Source organism: Haemorhous mexicanus, chromosome 3 (genome assembly GCF_027477595.1).
Source record: "Haemorhous mexicanus isolate bHaeMex1 chromosome 3, bHaeMex1.pri, whole genome shotgun sequence".
Taxonomy (NCBI): Eukaryota; Metazoa; Chordata; class Aves; order Passeriformes; family Fringillidae; genus Haemorhous; species Haemorhous mexicanus.
Genome location: NC_082343.1, coordinates 62,164,720 through 62,189,641, shown reverse-complemented (window position 1 = coordinate 62,189,641; position 24,922 = coordinate 62,164,720). Strand labels below are relative to the sequence as shown.

The 24,922-nt window shown below is 39.2% G+C and overlaps 1 protein-coding gene across 2 annotated transcripts in view; it reads left to right on the top strand.

The window, feature by feature from the left end:
* The window catches only part of ENPP1 (ectonucleotide pyrophosphatase/phosphodiesterase 1), a 53,206-nt gene extending 36,198 nt beyond the window's left edge, over positions 1–17,008 (top strand). For both annotated transcript variants that reach the window (XM_059842082.1, XM_059842081.1), the window contains 13 exons: positions 529–660; positions 2,269–2,300; positions 3,562–3,689; positions 4,713–4,782; positions 6,709–6,796; positions 7,618–7,793; positions 8,271–8,322; positions 10,705–10,859; positions 12,144–12,279; positions 13,078–13,158; positions 13,608–13,740; positions 14,384–14,540; positions 15,335–17,008. In XM_059842082.1, coding sequence (XP_059698065.1) covers positions 529–660; positions 2,269–2,300; positions 3,562–3,689; positions 4,713–4,782; positions 6,709–6,796; positions 7,618–7,793; positions 8,271–8,322; positions 10,705–10,859; positions 12,144–12,279; positions 13,078–13,158; positions 13,608–13,740; positions 14,384–14,540; positions 15,335–15,502 — 1,508 coding nt within the window. In that variant the 3' untranslated portion in view covers positions 15,503–17,008. The remainder of the gene's footprint in view (positions 1–528; positions 661–2,268; positions 2,301–3,561; positions 3,690–4,712; positions 4,783–6,708; positions 6,797–7,617; positions 7,794–8,270; positions 8,323–10,704; positions 10,860–12,143; positions 12,280–13,077; positions 13,159–13,607; positions 13,741–14,383; positions 14,541–15,334) is intronic.
* Positions 17,009–24,922: the final 7,914 nt, after the last annotated feature.

Below are 24,922 nucleotides of genomic sequence, written 5' to 3'. Positions count from 1 at the left end.
ATTCCTTTTGTGACTATTACCATTTGATAAAAGAAATAGAATAAAAAATTAATTAAAGCAGAAGTTTAAATGCAATAAACAACTCAAAGCCCCTTTGGCTTCTGAAAACTGATAAAGAGCACAGGGAAAAAGACCAGTCAATAATTCTGTGCTTATTGGTTATTTCTTTAGATATGTAGAGGACATTATTAGGTAAGATACTGGGCTGAATTAATATTTGGTCTGATCATTACTCCTGTTCTTAGGCTCATAAGAGTTCTTTTCCCTTTAGAGAAGAAAGTTGGTCTATTTATTAAATTGGAGAGTCTTTCTCAGCTGAGGAACTGGCTGATAGTGTTTATCTGTGCTTGGTTTTTTATCTTCTATACATGGGTATTATGGTCTGCTTGGGTCAGGTGCTTTGGGATTGCTGATAAAAACACCAGAGAAATTACATTTCTTACTTCTACAACTAAAATTACATGTCTCCTTAGCAAGGTAACTCTACACTGATACTCCCATTTTTAAAGAAAATCTTTCCTTTTACAGGGATGGAAGTAGGGAGCTGCAGAAAAACAGCATATCTGAACAGCTATCTGGACAATGTCCAAGATTTCATAGTTGTCCCTGGTCCTGCAGCTCGCCTAAGACCTAATAATGTTCCAGATGAGTATTTCTCTTGTATGTAATTGCTAAACTAACTTTTGTTATTCGGTTATATGTTTTTGTACTTTTCAAATACAAACTTAGAATCCACGTATTCCATTAGTAAACTTGAGTGAATGCCACTTAGCTACAATCTGGACAGTGATGAAGAGGAAATACTGAGTAGTGTGTGCACTTGTGTTTTTAGACCATGTGACTTTCCAAGTCTGAAAGTATATTTGAATCCCACACTCAAATACAGGAAAACATTTTATGGGCTGCCTCAGAGTTACCAACTGCAAATGCCTCCTGCCTTGTGAATGGCATTCCTTCAAATAAGATCACCTGTGGGCAAGACAGCCCAAAATCCTCCCTTCACGTCTCACCTCATTTCCTAATTTATTAAGTTTTGCATAAACTTCCAATATTTCTGTCTTAGAGAAGTCTTAAATTGTTACTATCATTTATAGAATATTATGAATGTTATGTTTCCTAGTTATACAAAACTGGCCTAATGGCCTGACTCAGTAATTGAGTAAACTGCAAGTAAACATAAATAATAAAACAGGGTAAAAAAATCAGTGAATAGTTGCAAATTTTAAACTCTTATTTGTTATGCGAACATTTAATCCCTGCAATTTTTGGTACTTTTTAATGTTGAGTGGAGGAGCTTTCTTCATGTTTCATAGCAGTTTTTGGGTGGGTTGGGTTTTTTTCTGTTGAGATTATTGTTCCCTGTGCCCTTTAAAGCTTGTAGACCTCAACCCCAGTGACTTTGTCCTGTTTACTTCACTGCTTGATGCTATTCTAAACTGTTTTAAATGCTTACTTGGAGCACATGGGAGTCAAATGCAGTGTCAGGTTCTCCCTGGATAAATTCAGGAAGAGGAGAAGTGGCACATCTCCTCCTTTGGAGGCGTGCTCTGTTAAAATGAAGGAGCATAGCTGTCTTTTTAGCACGACTGTATCTGTGCAGGAATTATAAATGGTTCTATTGCCAGGGGAATCCTTTAGATACTTGAGTCAAGTGTTGGATATCAGAGGCAGGACAGAGCAACTGTGAAATGCAGTGAGGCTGTGTTACGCAAAATGTCAAACTACATGATGTAATTGTCCCTTTTGGCTTGAGCCTAAGCATCTGAAACTTAGCCAGCTGGTGCTTGGCTTTTTTTCTCAGGATATTTGCTGAACAAAACTGCTGTCCTGGTAGTTGCATTTGTGTCTTTTTCTTTAAAGGCTTATTAGCAAAGAAAAATTCGCCTTGATTAACACAGCATTTAGTTGTTTTTTTTCTAAAAACTTGGCTTCCTGGATTATTTTTCTAACTGTGGCTAATATAGTTTAAATGTAAGTGTAGTTAACTCTTAACTAATGAATTTAACTAAAGTTTAACTAATATAGTTTAAATTTAAAGCTGTAAATAAGTAGTCAAGGGGAAGAGAGGCTGATCTGAAATTTTATAAAAGCAATACTTGACAGTTTAGGGATTATCTTGCTCTATATGGTTTTCACTCTGGAAAAATAATTTCTTACACCCAGAAAGTTATTGAAACTTATCATTTGTATTTTGCGATGGGAATGTTTTCATTTTACATCTGATCTTTTTAAACTTAGGTGACTAATACTTACATATGATTCTTCCAGTTAATTATGAAGGCATTGTGAGAAACCTCACGGTAAGTGTTGTCTTATCTCTTGCTCTTGCCTAATTGCTGCTGACATTTACAGGTATTTTATAGCATTTGCTGTTTGCTGGGCAGTTTACATACTATGTGTACTTTGATTCAGTGACAGGATGAGGGGACATGATCTTACACTGCACCGGGGTGGGTTAGGTTGGACATCTGGAAGAATTTTTTCTAGTTGACAGGGTGATGTTTAGTCATAGTTGTACTTGATGATCTCAGAGGTCTTTCCCAACCTAATTGATTTTGTGTGCAACCTTTGGAAAACAGCAACAATAACAAAAGTAGTTCCACACAGGGGAAGCTGAAATTTGAATAAGGTGACATACAGCTATTGGGTTGGGCATTAACTAAAGCTTTGTGTTCATTTCCCTGTATTGTGTTTTTCTTCCAACTGGAGAACTTGTGTTATCTGGACCATACTCGCTGAGGGCCGCATCAGTGTAAATCTCAGCTCTATTACCAGGACACACACAGGATTTTCTTGCTCACACCTTTTTGATAAACAGCTTTGAGAGAGGATATTGAATTTTCTTTTTTTGGGGGCGGTGTCAGTTGCAGTGTAATGAATTAGCTTTTTTGCTCTTTCCCTGGCTTCTGTTCTCATCCCTGCACCGTAATCTGTTTGCCTCTCATTTGTGCAGACACTGCTGTTAGTGAGAACAATGCTGTTTGTATAGATGACTTCAGTATTAAAAAAATTCAATATTACACTTGATTTTTTTTTTTTGTGGGTATTTTTTCCTTTTTAAAATCATTAATGGATCTTGGTTCATAAAAAAGTTTATTTTTCCCTGTGTGATCAGTCTAAAAATCCTAAATGTCTGTTACCTTCTCTATTACGCAGCTGTAGACTTTTTGCACTGGACAATCTCTTATCACTTGTGAAGTATCATGACGCATGTCTTAGTGTAATTCTTTGTAATTCCATTCAGTACCATTTTATTCTATATAAATGTAGGCTATAAGAGAAAAAAAACAAGTTTTTTCCATAATGCAATATTAAATATCTTTCATATAAAGATATTTATATATCTTTTATAGCTATTGAATCCAAAACTAGTCAGTATTTGTGATTTAAGTATTCGTTCATATGTCTCAGATCTTATGACTCCAAACCTGGTGGAGTTACATTGTTCTTAGTGGAAGTTATTGCAGATCTTTTGCAATTGATGTGCTTTGTAAGAATTGTGCATGATATAAAATATGCATTTCACCAAAATTTCCTTCTGTTTCAATTTAAACATTTCAGTGCATAAAGCCAAACCAGCCTTTCAAAGCTTATATGAAACAGCTGCTGCCCAAACGTTTCCATTATTCCTATAATGACCGGATAGAACCGCTGCACTTTTATTTAGACTCCCAGTGGCAGCTCGCTCGGTAAGTTTCAATTCTCAGTACCTGACCGTACAACAAATAATTTATTGTTTTCTCTTCCAAGTGCTTAGAGTTCAGTGATTGCTGTTAGAGTGTGATATTCTTGTTTGTCATAGGAAAGGGACATTGCAAAGCAAGAATGCATGCTTTTTTTCTGCAGGTTTTGCTGGCCTGGGCAGGCTAAATTCTAAACTGGCAGCTATTGATATTCTGCCTGCTGGGTGTGGAGGTAGTGGCAGGTTAGAAACTAAGGTCCTCACTCTCAGATACTTGAGCACATCTTGCCATGCTGTAGGAATTTCAGAAGTGAGTCCATGAAGGCAGAGCATGTAAATAATTTGTATATTAAATCAGTCTTCTCAGTCATTGAACTTACTGAGTCCATGATAAGTAATTACTTTGTGTTTTGATTAAAGATTTACAAGTCCCAGAACAGTGGTATCTGTTGTAATGATATTAATTTTGAGCACCTCTGTGATACTTCAGGGGTTTCATCATGGAAGAGTTTTTCAGTGCACCTCTTCAATAAGTCCTGTTGTGTAACACTATAGATATGTGCAAGTTGTGCAAATCTTGATAGAATTATGTTTTTACATAGTGTGAATGGACCTAGCACAAGTTAGATGTTTGTTTTTATTAGACTGTAAGATTCCCATCTGAATGGTCTAAATAAGGTTAGTGTTTTTATTATAAAAATATTGAGAATATACTTAAAGTACTGAAAAGTTGTTACCAAATTAAAGTGAAATGAAAATCTTTTAGCCTGAAATGAATTTTTTTTTCATATGTCATGTGCTTTGACTTTAAATGACTCTGATAGACACATGAAAATTCCAAAGGGATAACATTTGCAGAGAAAGTTACCGTTCTGATTTAAAAGGCACGATCTTCCCAAGCACAAAAGACTTCTCATTCTCTATGGACAATCCTCTAAGTATCTTTTAACAGAGAAGTAAATATGTCATCACTGAATGGACTTTATGCTGATGTGATTTGTGAGTTATATAAACTGTGTATTTTTAATAGAAAACCACTGGAGATTAAAAGCTGCAAAGGTGGATTCCATGGCTCAGACAATCGCTTCCCCAATATGCAGGTGAGGTTTGAACTTTCTGTTTCCAAATGCTGTGTTTGCTGGGTGTTGAGGTTTGTTTGTTGGTTTGTTTGATTTATTTAAGATCTCTGATATTATTCCATCTGCAGTTCAAGAAATAAAACATTTATAGGACTGATATTGTCATGTGCTGGATAACCCATAAAAATAAGGAGAGTCTTGAACTTCTCTTTAATGAGAAATGGGAAGAGATCATAGGGAAGAGACCATGAAATCAGATCCTCAGTTTCATCTAATTTAGACAAGTCACTTAACCTATCCTCTGCCTTAGTTTCTGCTATCAATAAAAAAAAAGCCAATATCCTTGATTTTAAAAAGCTGTTTTCAGGATTAAAATCTATAATCCATTGTGAGGTACTTGGAACTATCACAGTGAATATGTGTAAACACTTTTATAAAGAGAAATCCGTGTATTATGTGGACTTTCTAGGTCTTCTCATGAAACTTGTTTTCAATAATTTTCTTTCTTAAAAGCCTTTTCTTTTTTTTCATATGTTGTACAGTTATATAATGTTGGTACCGAACTGTTTTTAAAAAAAGTCTTCATCTTGTATCAGTTTACCCTTCCAGGCTTATATTTCTTCCCTGATTTGACAATGGAAAACCTGCTGATAGTGTTTCTAGTAATGGGTTGCAACCAGCAAGCCACGTGATGCCATATGTACTCCATCTCTCTCTGCTGTAGTTTGACTGTGTAAATTTTTTTTCAGTAGACTGACTCTATTCAAACTTTTTTGCCACACTTGGGATCGTCAGTTCATAGCACCCCTAACAAGTCCAGATATAATTGATCCTTTTTGTAGCTCCCATTAGAGCAGCATAACAGTATTTCGTACTATGTAACCAAAAACAACAGAAAGGAAGTAGCATGTCCCTGCCTCATCTGGTTCAAATTAGGCTGGTTGAGTACATTATTAGCCTGCAGATTCTAGTATCAACAGTTGCAAAATAATGCCCTGTGTTATGCTTTGATCTCAAAAAAAGGAGTTAAGAGTTGAGTTTTAGCCTCTGTTTCTGCCACCCAGCTATGAAATCAGAGACAATTGCATTGTTCGCAAAGAGCTTGGAGATCTTACCCAGGGACAAGCTATACAGTGTAAAACTCCATCACTCATTCAGTATCTTGATACCACAGATGTGTGCAATCTGTTCCTCTTCATTAAAAATAAGCTGAATAACTGAGGACAAGTTTTAAAACATTGTTTTTGGCAGCAGCTGAGCCTAAGCATTTGTTGCCCTTGCCTCTCTGTTCATGCAGCAAGTCCTGCAGTATGCTGGTGTAACATTTGTGTGGCTGCAGTGTCAAGTAGGTTGGGGAATTGAGCCAGAAGGAAAAGACCCAGCAGGAAAAAAAATGGAAAGATTTTTGGGCTGGCAGCATTCCTGGATCAGGTCCAGTACAGCTTGGGAAGTGGTGCAAGAAGGAACAGCTGCAAACCAGGCATGGAAGCCCACGATCCTACCATTGCTTAAAGCACTTAAAGCATTGCTACCAACAGATGTTTTTATATCCCCAAGTTAAAAGCTTCCAAATTGTTTACAGGATGTGATACGTGATGGTTACTTTGGATCAACATTTCCATTAAATCTTTTAAAGCATTTAAGAAAATACCTTTTAATTTCTTTAAAAGCAGAGAAGAGCAAGGGACATCATAAATGGCTAAAGGCAACAGTGAGACAGAATTGGGTGTCCTGTACTCTTCTGCTACTTTTAAAAATTATTCTTGTACATCTACTTTTTTTAAAAAGAAAAACACATGCTTTTGACTTGATGCATACTGTGTTGGTAAAAAGATGAAGATTCCAAGATTAAGTTCTTGGAAGAAAATGCTGTCTGAGTAAAGAGATAATTTTCATTTCAATTTGTCTTAAACAGAATTCCACTATACTTTTCTCTGTAAATCCTAGGCTATCTTTATTGGTTTTGGACCAGGATTCAAGTTTGGTACTCAAGTTGATCCATTTGAAAACATTGAAGTATATAATTTAATGTGTGGTAAGTACAATGGATGGGGGTCAGTTTTGTTCAGTAAAGTATAATATCTTTTGGACATTGTAAATCTTCTAATAACAGATTAAGTGTCCTCAGAAACTCATCCTTAAGAGTTGCTGCTGATTTTCACAAATCAGCTGTTTGTTTTTCTGAGAAAGGGCCATCTCTAAATGACTAACAGCAGTTTAGGATCTACTTGTCTGGCTACCATGTCTATCTCTTTTTCACTGGTCACACTGTATTCCTCTGGCTTTTCCAGAGGTGGTGCTCTGACTCACCACTACTAAAAATGGCTACTTCAGAATCTCTCTACATCATGAAGGGAAACCTTCTTTCCTTCCTTTCAAACACAATGTTACTGTGACTCCTTATTCCTGTGTCCTTTCTCCATTCTGTATTTCATGGTTTCTCCTAAAGTCTGTCACTAGATCTACTACTTTCTGTTCATTTAATCCCCTTGAGGCCCTCACCTGTTTTCCATTATATCCTGTCTACTTCCCTCTCTGCTTAGACCTTATACTGCTTCTATGAGAAGAAAAGTATACCAAAGAATTTGATCCAGAAAATACTTAAGAGCACTGCAAATGCTTGAGATTGGTGGCTGTATTCAAGCGACTTGCTCAACCTTACAAGACTAGTACCATACTGAACACTAGCTCAGAATGTGTGTGGCCCCTTTTAAAGAGGTTACATTGCTTTTCTTCTTGGGTGTCATGAGCAGTAAGCAGTTAAGTTTTGACTCATCCATACTTGTAAGCACAATATAATCAGCTGTGTATTACAATCTTTCTCCTCCTGTTAATATCACTTGAATTCTTTCATAGATTTGCTCGGTGTGACGCCTGCCCCAAACAATGGAACTCATGGACGCCTAAACCATCTATTAAAGCACCCTGTTTACACCCCCCACCATCCCAAAGAAACCAGTCATCCTTCTGAATGCTCTGTGGTGGGAGAAAAGGCCTTTTCAGTGAGCCTTGGCTGCTCCTGCAGGACAGCAGTAAGCACTAACATGGTTAAAGTTGTGGAGGCAGAAGTCTGTGTTGTATTTAAAAAGTGAAACTTTGCATTCTTCAGATACTTTTACTGTCCCTTACTATTGGTTTCAAAATCAGCTCATGCTTGGGGTTAATGAGTGTTATCCTGTATTTGTATATTAATTTTTTGCAGATTGCTTATGTTATGTCACATTAATCTCTGAAGAGCCTGGAAAAACCCCACAGAAGCTTGATGGGGAAAGCATTCAGTTTTTACTTGCCTCACTTAATTATGTTGAAATTTCTGTTCTGTGAATATTGTGTTTGGACTGTGATTTTCAAGCCTGTAGATTTGCTTGTGTCAAACCCAGTTTGTTACTGGAAACTCCTCCAGTGAGTTCTCTGTATGTATAACTTGCAAGGCGGAAGTTACATTTAAGCGTGGTACCAACTCATAATGTGCTTTGTAGAATCTCACTGCTTTTCCTTTATAATTATAGGGCTTGCCAATAAGGGATTTTCATCAGCGTTTAAATCTTACTGAAACAGAAGGTAAGAATTTCAAATAATAATATAAAATTAAAAAGCTCACATCAACAAAAACTTGTTAGTCATCAAACATTTTATGTTTTTAAACTTCTGAGCAACTCTCAAGTAAATTATGTGAAAATTCTTTTAAACACTTGCTGGAACTATAGTCCTGCCTGGAGAATTTGTGGATGCCTCACCCCTGGAAGTGTTAAAGGCCAGGCTGGATGGGGCTTTGAACAAACTAGTCTAGTGGAAGATGTCCCTGCTCTTGACAGGGTGGTTGAAACTAGATGGTCTTTTTTGGTCTCTTGCAGCCCATACCATTCTATGATTCTCATGTTTTTGAATAGAGTCCTCCTGAACCATTTGTTCTCAGGTAAATGTGTATCCTTATACCTGTGTCTTTATGGCATATGTGTCATCTGTTACTTTTGACTTCTCTAGTACTGAAGCTATGAGCATTCCAGAATGTGAAGCAACAGTGTTTTATGGGGAAGGACCTAATAGCAAATCAATTCAAATAATGATACCTGTAATGGCAGCATACTTTTAGTGAGGCATAAGGAGTATTTTACATGTTTGTTTTGTGGTCTTGAGTTGTTACTTCTTTTACTTATGCTTTATTTCCATTCATTGGACATACACATGCCATTTTTAAGCTGCAGTTTGCAAGGCTGTAGATGTGCTCATGAGTCACAAAGCAAAATAAACTGTTTTGAGCATGAAACAGGTAAAACAGCAAGTAAATAATGAAAACTGTAAGTCAAAATGGAACCTAGTCCCAGGTGCTAATGCTTTAATAGAGGATATCGAGAAGATTAGGCTGCCAGAAATAGGTTGTCAGAGACCTTACCTTGTGTGTGTGTGTTCATGAAACCTTGGAGGTTTTATGCAAATAAGCCTTATTTGGCAAACCACACTATAGCTCTCTATTGTTAAGAACTGGACATAAATGCCAGTTACTGGCAGGGTCCAGTATTTGCTGCTTATCCAGAGCTAATTCAAGGCTTCTGTTAATTTGTGGGGTTTGTCCTGAAACAATGAGTGGATAGAGCTTTCTTGAATCTTTTCCACTAATGACAGGTCATAATTTTAAAACATGTCCCAGAACCCTTTTAAAGTAAGTCTTTCAGTATTGTAATGCTCATGAGAGCAGCAAAATAAAATCCAGATAGAATGGTACAATGTGTTTTCTCCAAAGTGTGCCAGGGGTTTTGCTGAAACAGATTCTGAGTATCTCTGAGGACTTTGCTTAACCTGGCTTTAAAGAAACTTGACAAGGCCAGACCCAGCAACATATTTCAGTTCTCTTTTGTAGAAATAGGAACTTAAGGCTCTAAACCTACATTTTTGAAGCAGCAGGATTTTGTCTTGAATTATCAGTGAGACCTGGTTTAACAGTAATAATTTCATTATTATTGTATTGATTAAGAACTAATCAGATATTAAAGCATTTCACAGATGAAAGAATTCTAGTAAACAGCCTAGAAGTGCCTTAAGACTGTATAGAGTTTATTAGTTACTTCAGTTTGCATGTTCTCTCGTTGATTGTTGCAACTTGACAGTCTGCAAGGACAAAAAATTGTAACTGCATTTTTACTGTAATGAAAAAAATATGAATTGTTTTTCCCTCATGGGTGGAGAAGTAACTGTCATAATCTTCCCTTTTTTTTTTTTGTACTGTGGAAAAAAACCCTGCACATTCATTGCTCATTTTCTTTCCCCATGTAATACATTTGCCTTAAAGCTGCATAATAATTTGTGGATGGTGAGGACCTATTTAATGGAAGATATGTTTTGACACCTTCTTTATAATTTTAGTCATGTAATGATTGAGAATACTTGAATTTTCAAAGGCAAAGTAGTGAGTCCTTGCACAGCTGAAAATCCAATCCAATACTTCACTGTATTGTCTATTTAGATCTCTATATTTCCTAGTCTTTTGAATGCATTTTTACATAAAATGATGTGGTTTCTACTGAAATAGTAATTTCAAATCTCCAGAATTGGTTTCTCTCCCATCTAAATGTTACATAAAAGCAGATCCCACATATTTAAATTGAAACACAAAGTCAACAAAGACTTTAACTTTGCGACTTGAACTTCTGTTTTTAGTGGCAAAAGGTTTTGGTTCAAATATAAGCTTAATTTGTACATAAACTACATTTGTACATGTTTTGTAGTATAAGTTTAAATAATTTCTTTTTACTGGTTTCATCGTTTAATTATTGTCCAGTGTAGAAATTATGCCTTTGATATAATAATGAAGATTTTTTTGGTCCCATTTCTGTGACTTCTGTTTGCTTGGCAATTGAAAATTAGGGCAGCCTTAGATGTATAGAAGAGGAGGGTACTTAACAACCAGTATTAATTGAAAAGCAATAAGCACTATTTCTGTTGCAGTTAAGAAGACAAAGGAACTTAATTTACCCTATGGACGGCCCAGGGTTCTGCAGAAAAAACATAATTACTGTCTCCTTTACCATGACCGCTACGTGAGCGGGTACAGCAGGGACTACAGGATGGCTCTGTGGAGCACCTACACTGTTGGCAGAGATGTAAGTATAAGAAGAAATAATAGAAGTAGCCTTGAAAAGTAAAAATATAGAGTGTCAGTTATTCCTGAAGGCTTCTTATATCTGCTCGTGATAAGGGTCAGTGTGGTGGTGGAGTCACCATCTGCAGAGGTGTTCAGGAAAGGACTGGGTTTGGCACTTAGTGAGTGCCATAGTCTAGTTGACAAGGTGATGGTCAGTCAACGACTGGACTCAATTATCTTAGAGGTCTTTTTCCAGCTGAAATGGATCTGTGATATTATCTCCCAGGGAACTAAGTTGAAACAAATAAGATATAAAGTGGAAAATTTGTGCGAGGTTTGCTCTGCCAATAAGGATTGGCTTTGACTCTTCCATTTCTCAGAGTGAAACAGTTTTGTCCCCAGATTGAGCAGATCCATCAGGAAGTAAGGAGTCCATTGCCATTGGTTTAGAACCCTATACAGGAGAATGTACTGGTAGCATAGGTCTGCTACTGCAGTGCTGCAGCAGTGCTGTCCTTAAAACTGGCCTCAATGTGGGTTTCATAGTCTTAAAGCAGTTTGTAATGTGGCGGGATCCTTTTGAAAAAGTAATCTCAGGGCCATCTTGAGCTGTTCAGGCCCTAATATGATCCGTCTTTCAGAATATAATCCTGATTGGGGAAAAAAAGAGATCAGTGAAGATAAAGCTGATCTTTGTGGTCCTGAACCCTATGCTTAATATACACCTATTAAGAGCAGAGCACTGATCTGATGAATTAAAGTTTTTTCAAGTTGGCCTTTCCCATTTACAGAAAATATAGAAGCCAGATCACTCTTAAAAGGAATTAGGATAGTAGAGTATACATTTAAATTTGATTATCTGGGAATCATAGGTTTAAATAATTACTGTTATAATTAAATTTAGCTAAACTTTGGGGAGATTTACTTGATCCTAAATATCTTGAGGGTAGTGGCATGAAGCAACTAGTTACTCTATCAAGTGGCCCACACATCTATCTGTCTGTGAGGCTGTCTATCTGTCAGTAAATCAGGTTGTCTCTAATGGGGACTTCTAGATTCTCTTTTAGAAGATATTATAATTGACTAAAATGCTGCAGTTCTGTTCACTTTATTTCTAAGGTATATGAAGTGATGGGAGGACTTGTTTACCACTGACATAAGAGGAACAATTCTTGCATCTTTGTTAAGCCCTTCACACTCTTAAAGGCAGCTGCAGCCAAATATTTAGAATTCTGCAGTCCCTCATACCAAGAGAATTATTGTAAGCCAGCTTTCACATTGATGCTTTCTTCTTGTTCTATAGGACAAATGGATTTCTTCTATAGGAGCTGCCTCCAACTGTTTACATAAAGATGTTCGTATTTCACAGAATCAGAACCAGACCTGTTTGTTTTACAACAATCATCCTCACCTAACTTACGGATTTCTCACTCCTCCAAGTAACTACTTTGTCTTCATTGTATAGCATGTCTGATGTACATGATCTGTAATGTAGCAGGTGTAGTCTTCTGTAGGTGTTCTTGATACCTAATCAGAATTCAAAGCAGTAGTTGCTGAATTGTTGTAGTTCACTTCAGCATATGAGAAAGGAAAACACTTAAGATGCTTCAGCAGTTGGTGGGTTGTCCAAGGTCACTTAGTACTTCCCAGAAGTTTTGAAGCACTTGTCATGCTTCTAAAGTGGCACCTCACAGAAGAAACTGGGAGAGACATGTAGACATTGAGTAAAGTCCAGCAAGCTGGTAAAATGAAAATTCACTTTGTATACGTGGATAAATTGTTTGTGAACTGTTGCTGACCTGCTATGGAAGTATTTTATTTACTCTTACTGCACTGAATACCAAGTAGCAGGTTATTTAACCATCTACATCCAACATAGTTTGCAAAGTTTCAACAGAATCCTATATTTAAGCCTAGATCCTGCAATCAGGGAAAGTTGGCCTGACACTCATGAATTTTATTTCTCTCCCCACAATTCAAAAGCCTGACCTGATATTTTTAAATCTCATGAAATTTTTCAACTGTATATCGAACAAGTTGCTGTTGCTATGCATGAGATTATTTATTTTAGATGGAATCTGGCAGGTGCTGAAAGTCAGCACTTACACCCACACCAGTTTTGGAAAATGAAGTTAGGTCAGCTCCATCTGAATGCTAATACACTGATCACTAAAAGCATGAAAATGCAAGTTTAAAGTAACAAATCCATGTAATTAATTGCCCTTTTTTTGTTTCAGATTTTATGACAGGTGCAAAGAAACCTCACTACGATGCCTTGCTTACCAGCAACATTGTGCCAATGTATCCTGCATTTAAAGGTATTTTATTTGTATGCATATTTTATGTCCATAGTTGAATAGAAGACTGCTGGTACTGTGCTGGCTTCCAAACCATGCATATGACCCCTGGTTCCTGGGAGAGAGGGAACATGAGATGGTTGGCTGAGAGAAAATAAGCATATTCTTGGTGAAAAAGAAGGATAACTGTGGTACTTCTCCTGGAAGAAAAGAGATATCCTGTTTTATAATGGAGTACTGTTCAATTGTTATTTTTAATTTAAGATATTATATAGGTTAGAAATGTCAGGACATTGTGCAGTGGATGCTGCTGCTGCCCAGTTGTGTGCAACCTTTAACAACATCAAACACCTGTAGAATTTATTTTCCTAGCTTATCATGTCTATCTGTACTCCACTGAATACTCTGCAGAGTTGTATTAGCAGCTTCTATTGTGAAGATTGTTTCCTGAGTCTATTACTGTGTTTCAGTGTTATGGAACTACTTCCATCAACACCTGCTGCCTGAACATGCTGCAGCCAGGAATGGTGTCAATGTAGTCAGTGGTCCAGTGTTTGATTATGACTCTGATGGGCTCTATGATACCCCAGAAAAGTTGAAAAGGTGAGAACCTTTCACATTCAAATCCTTTGTTTCTTTCCTCCAATACTGGTCTGTTAGTAATTATTCTTCTTCAGAAAGACACACAAAAGATCCTAAGCAGAAAAGTTCAGAAAGAAGCAACGAGCCTGAAGAGAAAAATGTACCTTCAAAATGTGTCATCCTAAAACTGAAGGTGGAGTTTAAGAGAAGCTGTTGCATGTGGAATGATGTCTACCAGCCTGAAAACTTAGGACATTGCCATTGCCTTTAGGAGATGACAAGCCAAGGGCTTATCCCTGGTGGCATGGTTGATACTTCCTAAGCTGGCAGTGTTCTACTACAAGTTGTGGGTTACACCAGTTAGCAAAATTGGCTCAAGCTAGCAGGCAGAGAGGTTCCTGGGCTTGGGCTGAACTCTTCATCACCTCTAGAGTTTTACACATTTTTATGGCAAATCAATTTGTTATACCTCATCAAACTTGTTATTTAGTCTACAAACCAAGCTTGATTTTCAAAAATAGCAGTTTGGAATTTTCCTTCCAGACCTAAGTTTTCCTTGGACAAAAAAGGTGAATTGATAAAACTGAATATAGCTGAATGTTATAATTTGATCTTTGTGCAAGTATGATTTGGTGGATTTACAGAAAAATCTTTTCTATTTCAGATACCCTGGTAATTCAGAAGTTCTAGTTCCAACTCACTTCTTCATTGTGCTGACTAGCTGTAAAAATACTTCTGAAACTCCTCTGGAGTGTGAAGGGTCTCTAGATGCCTTGTCTTTCATTGTACCTCACAGAGAAGACAACAGTGAAAGCTGTGCAGTAAGTAGTCTGTTTGGCCCTCATAAACTTCTGAAGTCAGGCTGAAGCTTGTTTTGTTGGATATCAGTGATTAACTGGTTAAAGCCTTTGAAAATGGTACAGTCTACATGCCCATCTTGAGAGAGAAGACAATATTTTTGCAAACAGAATTATGTCAAAGTCTGAGCAAAGCTTAGAGCTAGCAGAGTGGGGTCAGAGTATGCAGAGAGCATGAATGTGATACATACAGGGACTTCTGGAATGCAACTATTCAGTCAACAGCTGATTCGGATGAAGAGCTTCTAAGAGGAGTCACCCACAGCAAAAGGTCAGTGCTAAGGTCAAAGGCATTCCCAGAAGGAGAAGACACAGATGTTTCTGAAGAGCACTGGTTGCTTTTAGTTCAGGTACCTTGGCATTTTGGTGAGAACACACATAACTACACTCCATATACCCCAGAAAAAAAGTATAGAAAGTGTGTAGACCAATCCTGCAGCAAGGAATTAGAGTCAGACACAGCTCTCAGAATATTTTTATCATACTGATGGTAGATAAATTGCCATTCCCCATTATCAGCAACTGGTGCAGCTACGGTTTTTGTATACTTGAGGAGCTAACAGCAAGAACTAAAATCAGACAAGCTTCTAACTATGTATAATCCTTGTACACTCTGTTTGTTAGATGCTTGCCAACAGTTATTGATTTCTGCCTTTATAAAACATCAAAATGTCTTTTTTTAACAGATTAAATGCATCTCAGGAGAAAAAAAAAGTTTTACAGCCCCCTTTTTTTTCCCTCCTGTTTTGTCCGAATAGGATGGCAAGTCTGAGTCCATGTGGGTTGAAGAGAGAATGAAGTTTCATACGGCTCGGATCAGAGATATAGAATTACTTACTGGACTCAGCTTCTATCAAGACAGAAAACAGCCAATGTCTGACATTTTACAGTTAAAAACATACTTGCCAACTTTTGAGACAGTCTGATTTTTCCTATGGAATATTGTTATTCATGTCACAACTGATTTGTAAATAGACTTTTTTTAATTAATGAAACCATTTTTTTAAAAAAATAAGCTGGAACTTTTATTGAGAACTCTTGACCAAATTGCCAGTAGAGAGGAGAGTGGGTGCCATATTTGTATCTCAGGGACTCCTGATGGACTATGCTTGTGACACAGGATGGCAGCACCTGTCATTCCCACTTGGATATGGTGGAACCATGTCCGTTATCGTGCTAACATCATTTGGTCATCATAGTCATAGACATGAACACAAATGTTATCTTTGATATGCACTGGAGAGGGAGATTTTTATAAAGCATAATTTATGATCAGCATTCTACTTTCAAAATGCAGACAATGAGCAAATACAGTTCTTGAAAAGAGCTGCAGTCATGGTGACCATTGAAATCTAAACAACAGCACTCTTCTCACTCCAGTTTTCCTTGAAGTGTGAATTGCACTCTGAGCTTTGGGTGTCACAAAGCAATGCAGCGTTACGGTGCAAGAAGCTATACTGGGGTCAGTAGGACCAGTAACTAAACCTTCCCCCACATGGAAGAGACGCCTGGCTACAGGAGTTCCGTGGGCTGGGAAGCCTCGGCATGTTGCTGCCCTCTGATGGCTCCAACACCGACAGAGAATTAGATGCACAGTTCATGTGCTGAACATGCATCCTTGGAACAGGTGGGTGTAGGATGCATCAAGTCACCTGTAAATGAGAAGAAGTTATGTCAGGAATATGCCTGAGCTCCCAGAAGTAATTATCTTACTTCAAGCTAAACTTAGATGTGACGAAAAATTGTGCTTTGTTGAAGTAAAAAGGTGTTTCTCTGTTTGGTACATGTTTTTGTCAGCTGTGGTTTTGAAATCCCGTTTTTGAATGCAGATGCTGTCAGAGATGCAAATTCTGAAGAAGCATGTAATGGCTTTTCTTGGAAGCTTTCAGGCTACACAAACAGCTGCTACAGGCACTCAGGCATGTAGGAACTCCCTCCTTTTCCAGTACACATATTATCACCTTTGTAATTCTCCCACTCTCTAAAGCTGATGACCCAAAATTGGCTCTGTTATGTATAAAATTCAGCATGGCCAATTTCACATTTATCGTCTTCTCATTTAAAAAGGAGAAAATACATCACGCACAAGTATGTCAGAAGAATGAAGAGCCTGTAACTGAGCAGAGAGGCATTTGACCTTATAGCTTGGCCAGGACATGTTGAAGGCTGAATTCAGAGCCTGCTGAAGTCAGAGGAAGCTTTTCCATTAACTTCAGTTTGAGTGGGCTGAAGTTCTGGGACCATTTTTTCTTTTAACCAAGTGTATTTTCTTGATCTTATGTTACAAGCATGAATTTTTTTTTCTCAAGTAGTTTCACTGTGTGAAATCTAAATGTGTTGTAGCAACCTCACATTACGATAGGACCGTGACAGCATTATTCAGTGTAACTGCTTTGTAATGTTGCCTGTGACCAATAAACCTATCAGAAGTACTATGCTGTTTGTGACCCTTTCTGTACCAAATGCTACCAATTGGTGCAGGTTATAGAGCACAATTTCACCTTTTTCGGATTTGGGGGGATGGGAGTTGCTTCATTCTTTGCTCCATAAATTGAAGAGAATTTCACCAACTGTAACGTTAGTTACGTTTATTATTAGGAGAGGAAGGTAGGAAGAAAGATGGTCAAGGTATTAAGGTGTTTTTTTTTTTTTTGCTGTTGTTGTTTTTTTTTGCAACTGGTACTGTCTCCTGAATACAAATAGATATGTTGACATCTTAAGGTGATGCCACTTTCCATTAAGAGGCAAGGCCAGCCTAGCTCCTGGATAAAAATGGAACCAGTGTGTCTTCAAGCATGTGACTTCTGGTTTGACCTTTGATTTTGGAATGGAGAGCAGTTGGAAAACTATTATGGTCATCAAGACAGGGCAGGAGCTAAGTGGGGTTTGGAATGTGTCTTGGCCAGAAATTGACAAGTCAAATTGACAATGAAGAGAGTTATCCTCATTTAATGTTAAGTGGAAATATTTCTGCTGATTTAATTTCTTCTTTGATTTTTAAAGACATTTGTAATGGTGGTGTCTGATCATATGAATAAATGCTGGGTGCTAATCCTGGTGTCCTGTGGCTAGGGCTACCCCAGGGTGACAGGTTGTCTTTTTGAAGCCTGGTGGGACCCAAGGAGCATCCACAGTCACCAGCAAACTCTGTTTAGAAAAACTTGACGGCTTCATTCGCCTGGATGCAAAATGTTTTCTGTTTCAGCTGGTGTATGGTATCAGAGTTTGTCCAGTAGCCAGGAGAGGCATGGCCAGGACCATGAGGTTATTCCTTAGCACCTCACACCACACACAGGGGGTGGGAGGGAGGTTGGGTTCCTTCTTGCTGGCTGGTGGTGGGGAGCACTCTCCTGCGGAATCACTGGTCTGGCTTCTGCAGTCTGTTGCTAATATTGTTGTTGTTACTGTTTGTTTACTTGTTCTTATCTCAACCTGCAATCTTTACCTTTTGTGCCTCCAATTCTCCTCTCCATCATGCTGCAGGGTTGAGGGGAGGGAATCAGGGAATGACGAGCGCGGCATGTGGTTTGGAGTGTTTCAGTGGGAACACTAAATACCATTCCTAAACCATGATGGCATTCCACTAAGCATTTTCAGTAGGTAAAGCTGAAAGGTGACATGTGACATGGGTGTCAGTATTACTCAATGAAACTGCTTCTTTCCTGTGTAGTGTGGCCTTCTTTCAAGTGGAAAAGGCAGAGGAAGAGCAGACTTCAGCTCATTGGTCTGGATGTGTCTAGAAGTGAAACGTGTCACAAGTCATGTGCCTTGAGAGATTTTTAGGTGGTACCGACTTATATCACTGGTTGCTACTGTCAGTAACTGAGAGGTAATTTGCTTGACTAATATGTTGGAGTTTCTTGCTTGTTTACCTGAGGATCTAAATTTCTTCTCAACACATCCCGAATACACTGAACCACTGTGTCCAGCCTAGTGCACAACAGCTCTCTGCTAAAAGCACCTGCCAGAGGCTGCCCTGTGTCATCCGGTGAGTGGGTGGCCTGGGCTCCTGCCTTTCCTTAGTCTGAGCAGATTCAAAGTACAAAATTATCCCTTTAAATACAAGGTTATAAACCATACTCAGCAAGTTGGAAGGAGCTACCCATCTGCTGCATGGGAGGGCACCCACTTTTCCAGGAAAATGAGATTCATGGGGATCAGAAGTCAGAAAGAAATATAAAAGGAAGCCTCAATCTGTGACTCTGTGGTTAGGACGCTAATCTAAGAGGCAAAGATCTTATTTCTGACCTCCCTTCTTTCAACGTCTGCTGCAAAGCTTGTTGCTGAGGAGGTACCTGTGCCAGAAGGAGTTGCCCAATGTACCATTCCAGAGTGGACCCTCAGGAATAAGAGCACCGTGAAGAACTTCTAGTGCTGCAGGGTCACAGGGCAGCTGCTGTAACACTCTGTGCCCGCAGCAGCACCACTAATGAGCTTGGGAAACCAGCCCAGGGCTCATGGTGAGCTCTATATTCAGCACTTTTACTGCTGGGCTGTGGTAAACTGTTTTTGCTTTTCTGAGGAGTTCAGGGGCAGAGTCAGTAAGAGTCCAGCAACTTATTAAAGCACAAGTTTCCAAATATTTGCGTTTATTTGCCAGCAGCAGCAACATCTCCTACTTACCCTCGCATACCTTGCGGCGATGTCTGGGAGGTGTTGGAGAACCATGCTGAGGTGGCTTGTGTACCATGCGTGGTACATCTACCATAGCTCAGGAACCTCTACATTACAGGAAACCAGTCCAGGTTTGGCATCCTGTGACTCAGACTCCTTGGAAAGGAGCTGAGTCCTTTGCTGAACCACTGTGAGTCACCACACCAGGCTAGAGCCTCAGGAAAGGCTGCTGTGGAGACCATGGACAAACTTAGAATAATTATGGAAGCCTGGAAACAGATTTTAGAGGATACCATTGCAAATTATTGTATTCCTCCTTAGCCACAACATGTGTCAAATTTATGTTGCCATTTATTGCATATTTAGTTCTCTCTATTTTTAATTTACTGAAATAAAACAAATACAGTGAGATGAAAGAGTTTTGAGTCACCCCAAAACTCCAGACTGATCTACTGATCAGAAGACAGCAGAATTGCCTTTTGATCATGTCCATAAGGCACATAGGCATGGCTGACAGTCAGAGAATCAGAATCATTCTGGTTGGATAAGACCTCTAAGATCGAGTCCAGCCATTAACCCAGCACTGCCAAGTCCACCATGAAACCATGTCACTAAGTGCCACATCCACACATCTCCTAAATTCTTCCAAGGACAGTAACCACGTCTCTGAGCAGACTATTCTGCTACTTCGCAAACCTTTTGGTAAGGAAATTTTTCTAATACCCAAAAACTCCCCTGGTGCAACTTCATGCTGTTTTCCTCTTATCCTTTCACTTGTTACCTGGGGCAAAGGCTGACCCCCACCTGGCTAAAACCTCCTTTCAGGCAGTTGTAGAGAGTGATAGGGTCACCCTTGAGCCTTCTTTTCTCCAGGTTAAACAACCCCAGCTCACTCAGCCACTCCTCACAGGACTTGTGTTCCAGACCCTTCACTAGCTTAGCTGCCCTTCTTTAAACTTGCCCTTGCATCTTGGTGTCTTTCTTGTAGTGAGTGGCCCAGAACTGAACACAGGATTTGAGTCATGGACTTACCAGTTCTGAGCACAGGGGAGATGATCCCTGCCCTGGCCCTTCTGGCCACACTATAGCTGATAGAGGCCAGGATGCCATCAGCCTTCTTGGCCACCTGGGCACAGCTGGCTCATGTTCAGCTGCTGTTGACCAGCACCCCCAGGTGCTTTCCATCAGGCATCTTCCCAGGCACCCTGCCCTAAACCTGAAGGGTTACATGGGGTTGTTGTGACCCAGCTGCCAGATTCAGCACCTCACTGTGTTGTTACTGGCTTTAGCCCATCAATCCAGCCTGTTCAGATCCCTCTGCAGAGCCTTCCTGCCCCTACAGCAGATCGACATTCCCACCTACCTTGGTGTCATCTGTGAACTGACTGAGGATGCACTTGATCCCCTCATGCAAGTTATCACTGAAGATGTTAAACAGAATGGTCCCAGTACTGACTCTTGGAGAACACCATTCATGACCAGCCACCACGTGGATGTAAATCCATTCATCACCACTCTCTGGATTCAGCCATCCACACAATTTTTTACCCAGCATCCACCCACCCACCCACCCAACCCATGAGCAGCCAGGTTTTCTGGGAGAATGCTGTGGGAAATGGTGTCAAAGGCTTTACTAAAGTCTAGGTAAACAACACCCACAGCCTTTCATAAAAGGAGATTGGTCAAGCAGGATCTGCCTTTTTTAAGCCCGTGCTGATTGGGATGATCCCTTGGTTGTCTTGGACATGTCATGTGATTGCATTCAACATGATCTGCTCCATGACCTTCCCTGGAACCAAGGTCAGGCTGATGGGCATGTAGTTCCCCAGATCTCCTTCCAGCCCTTTTTGCAGATGTGTGTCGCATTTGATAACTTCCCATCTAGTTGTTATGAGTCTCTGCATTTGTGGCACTCTGGCAAAGCCATGCTTTAGCACCAGCCTCGGTCTGAAGCTTGACAGGGAATTTCTTTGTCTCTTCAAATGTCTCTCTCTTACCTTTGCCATCCTGCATCTGTGCCAGAGCTTTGAATTTCTCTGTGGCAGAAAGCACACTGCTTGAGGGCGATGAATTAATTTTTAAATATTGTGGCTTGGCTTCTAAGTCTTCTGCTGGCTGCAGAAGATGGGAGAGTCTACTATAAAAAAAATGGGGTCTTTGTCACAGTCCTGTAACTAGGTCTAAAGCTGTATTTACATGGAGAAGGAAAAGATGTAAGGGATTGATTCTGGTGTTTAAAATAAATTGTTTAAGGACTTATAGAGACATAATACTTTGAATGAATAGTGAACACAGATAGAATTGCTGGTGATATCTGGCCCTCTTCTGGCCTGATTTGGAATAACTGGGAAATGATCTGTTAACAGTGTAATTTTCCAAGGAAACAGGGCCCCAGGACAGTAGAAATCAAGGCAAGCCACCTGAAAAGAATGTGCTTTCCTAGGCTCATTATAAGGTACCATTCTTATAATTAGCTAACACACCTATTAGAATTTTTAGAGATGAGAGCCTGGGGAAGCTTGAATTACTGAGGTGCAGAGAATCAAAATTCTGCAGAAGAAGGTTATGCTGTCATTTCCCATTACCAAAGAAGATTTTACTTTCATATAAATTGTTGTATATCCTGTTTATGGAACACACCAGTGGAACTTTCTTGTACAAGTGAGCTAAAATCACTTAAATTGCATTTTGCCATCTCCCACTGCTGGCTTCAACAGAGCAGAAGTGAATTGTGACTCCGTGTCAACCATTTAATTTATTAATTAAATTAAGAAATTAAAATTACTCAATTATTCTTATGAGGTCTTGCAGAAATGGATTTCATCTTGGAGATTACATATTATAAACCTGGTTGTCCAAAGCTTTCAAAAACCCCAAGCAACCAAAAAACAAAAAAGTAAACAACCACAAAAAAAAAAAAAAAAAACCAACAAAAAACCCAAGAAGACTAAAACATGACCTCAGACTCCCAGCCCCCATATGCTGCAAGCTCAGAACATATTGATGTCTTTTCAGATTCACTAGGTTTTATGTAGTTCCTTGACATGTAGCTTCCTTAAATACAGAAATATGGAGATTCCTACAACATCCACAATGACTCCTTCACAATGGTAATTTGCCAAAGGATAATCCATACCAAAATAAAGCCTTGGAAAAGTGAAGAAATTTGTTATGAAAAACATGATGGTGAAACTGAAGTATTACATGAAAAACCCCTACATGCAAGAAAAAGCCATGTGGAATTTAGTGTCAGAGTCCACAAAAATTACTTAGCTGTAGTTATTTCAGCAAGAGTGCATGTGCTCCATTACTAACAAGGCATCAAAAAGGGCAATGTTTGGGTGTTGGAGGAAATAGGTCTATCAACAAGAACAAGCCCACAGCTTCCTTAAAGAGAAAAAGCAATAACCAAAAGGTTCTTTTGGCCCAAAGGGCTTAGATAAACCTGTGACAAAGAAACAATTTCCTCTGTTAATAAGAGAAAGTTTGAGTTGGTTGATGGCAAACACTTTCCTAAGGCCTCAACTTGGAAACAAGACATGCATCGATTTTAGCTTTCTCCTTGGAAGATGGTTTTTTTTCAGATACATAATAGATAGCATATTTTGATGGTATAAGATGTGACACTTCACGTAGATAATGATTTTGTTGGAGTGTGTGTATGACAAAAATTTCAAAATCATCCTGAAAACAACTAGAACATCAGTGTTAAGACTGAATCACAATGCAAAATACATACATAGGGAATATAGTGCTCAGAGGAGAAGTGAATGCAAATATGTTCTTAGACCTGTTTAGCTGAGCCACTACCTTTTACATAAAAAAAGAAGCAGAAGGATTTCTGTGTAAGCCAAACTGTGTAAGCAAATGTTTGCCCAACCTGGGTTCTCAAACCAGGAACATGAGAGCAGTGCTTGTGCACAGGTAGTTATGGGATGTAACTCTTGGTCGGGATTTAGAAGCTGAACAAATGGGTGAGTTAGGAGCAGGCTGATGGTGAGCACGAAGCTGGGCTGTCCACAAGACTGCCTTCTTTCCAAGGAGGGGGGTGACAGGGTGACACTAGGAGACCAAAGAGATTTTTCTGACATCTGCCTGACTGAGTGATACTGATACTTCAAGGCTTCTGCGTCTTGTGCTGGGCTTGAGAGTCACTGAACTTTTACTGTCAGGTTAGTTGAAAAAAAGCATTGAAAAAGATCTGAAGAAGATGCCTTGTTAAAAGTTGTTCACCTGGGGAAGATGATCTGAGGATATGTGTCTCTAAAAAGCCTCAGTTCTTTGCTCATGCAGATGAGGTGCAGAGTGCTGTTAAGGAGCAGAGTAAGGAAAGCAAATCTCAGGTGAATCTCTGGTTCTGAGTGACTAAGAATGGCCAGTCCATCATTGCTGCTATTGAATAAAGTTGTTATTCAAATGAAATGTAGAAAACATATTACCTTCTGAAGGATGATTATGGGCCTTACAAATATACACATTTCATACCACTTTTTTGAGTCTCAGTAGTGTAGCAGTCCATGTGTCAGACCCTGCTCCACAATTCTGTTGGGCAGTTGACACCTGCAGCCGACACAATCCAGAGAAAATGGCACAGCAGCCCTCTGGCCCATTTGTACTTCTAAATCCATTTCATATTAGTGGGTCTCAAGTAGGGAGCGGGATCAGAGTGTTTTTGCAGTAAGTTTGGGTTAGATCCAGAGCATCAGAGTCAAAGACCTATTAAGCAGACCAAATCTGCACAAAATGAATGTGATTCATTGTCTATGCATGTTGAAGAAGTCAGGAGGGAATTTGTCCCTTTCAACCATTTAACTCAAAAGCTTATTGTAACATAATTAGTCATCTGGAAAAAAGGAGATGTAATTACATAAGATAATTTTATGGTTCTCTGACAGATACCCAAAGCCTACGTGTGAATTTGTATCTGCCTAGGGAGGAGAAGCAAGTTCTGCTCATCCTAAAACTTGAGCCTTGGAGTGTTGATTAGCTGTTAAGAAGCATGCAAGATAAAAAGCAAGACAATTAAAACATACTCTCCTTTAACATCATCTTCAATAAATAAACCTCTTTTTCTGTGTATTTTTCCAGGTACCTGCTGGTGAAAACTCTTGTGATGTATTGTGACACATTATAGTGATTTGTTCCTTCAGGGTGGGTGCCACGCACTTCGGGGGTTTCATTTTCTGTATTTTCAATATAGATAACAATGCTGCTATGATATCTAAGTAAAACATGGTGCTCGGGCAGAACTGTGTAGCTGTTACTTTAATTCACTTTGAGAAAATAAGAAAGATTCCCTGTATTTCAAACAAGTCTATGTTTACATCATCCCTCGTAACAAAATAGCAGGAATTGTTTCAAGTGAGTAATCAAACACCTTCCACCAGAAAGAGCAGGAGCTTGTTTAGCTTCATTCGTAGGGAGGCCAGGTTTGTACCCGGAGCAAAAGGCGGCTGCAGAGCTGCCACGCGGTGTCAGTGTGATGCAGAGGAAGAGCCCGGTCTCGTTCCTGCGCTCCGGCGTGAAGTCTGGCAGAGCTCTGTGCCAGCCGGGACCTGACATGGTGTTTGTAGTAATTTGGTGTTTCGGGAGTTGATAGTCTGATAGCGGCTCACGTGGGATATTAGGTGCTAGCGAGGAATATATTGCTGTACTCCCTACGCTATCTATAAACAGCATCATCTACTAGAAATTATATACTTGTAGTCACCTCATCAATGAAACCACTTTTA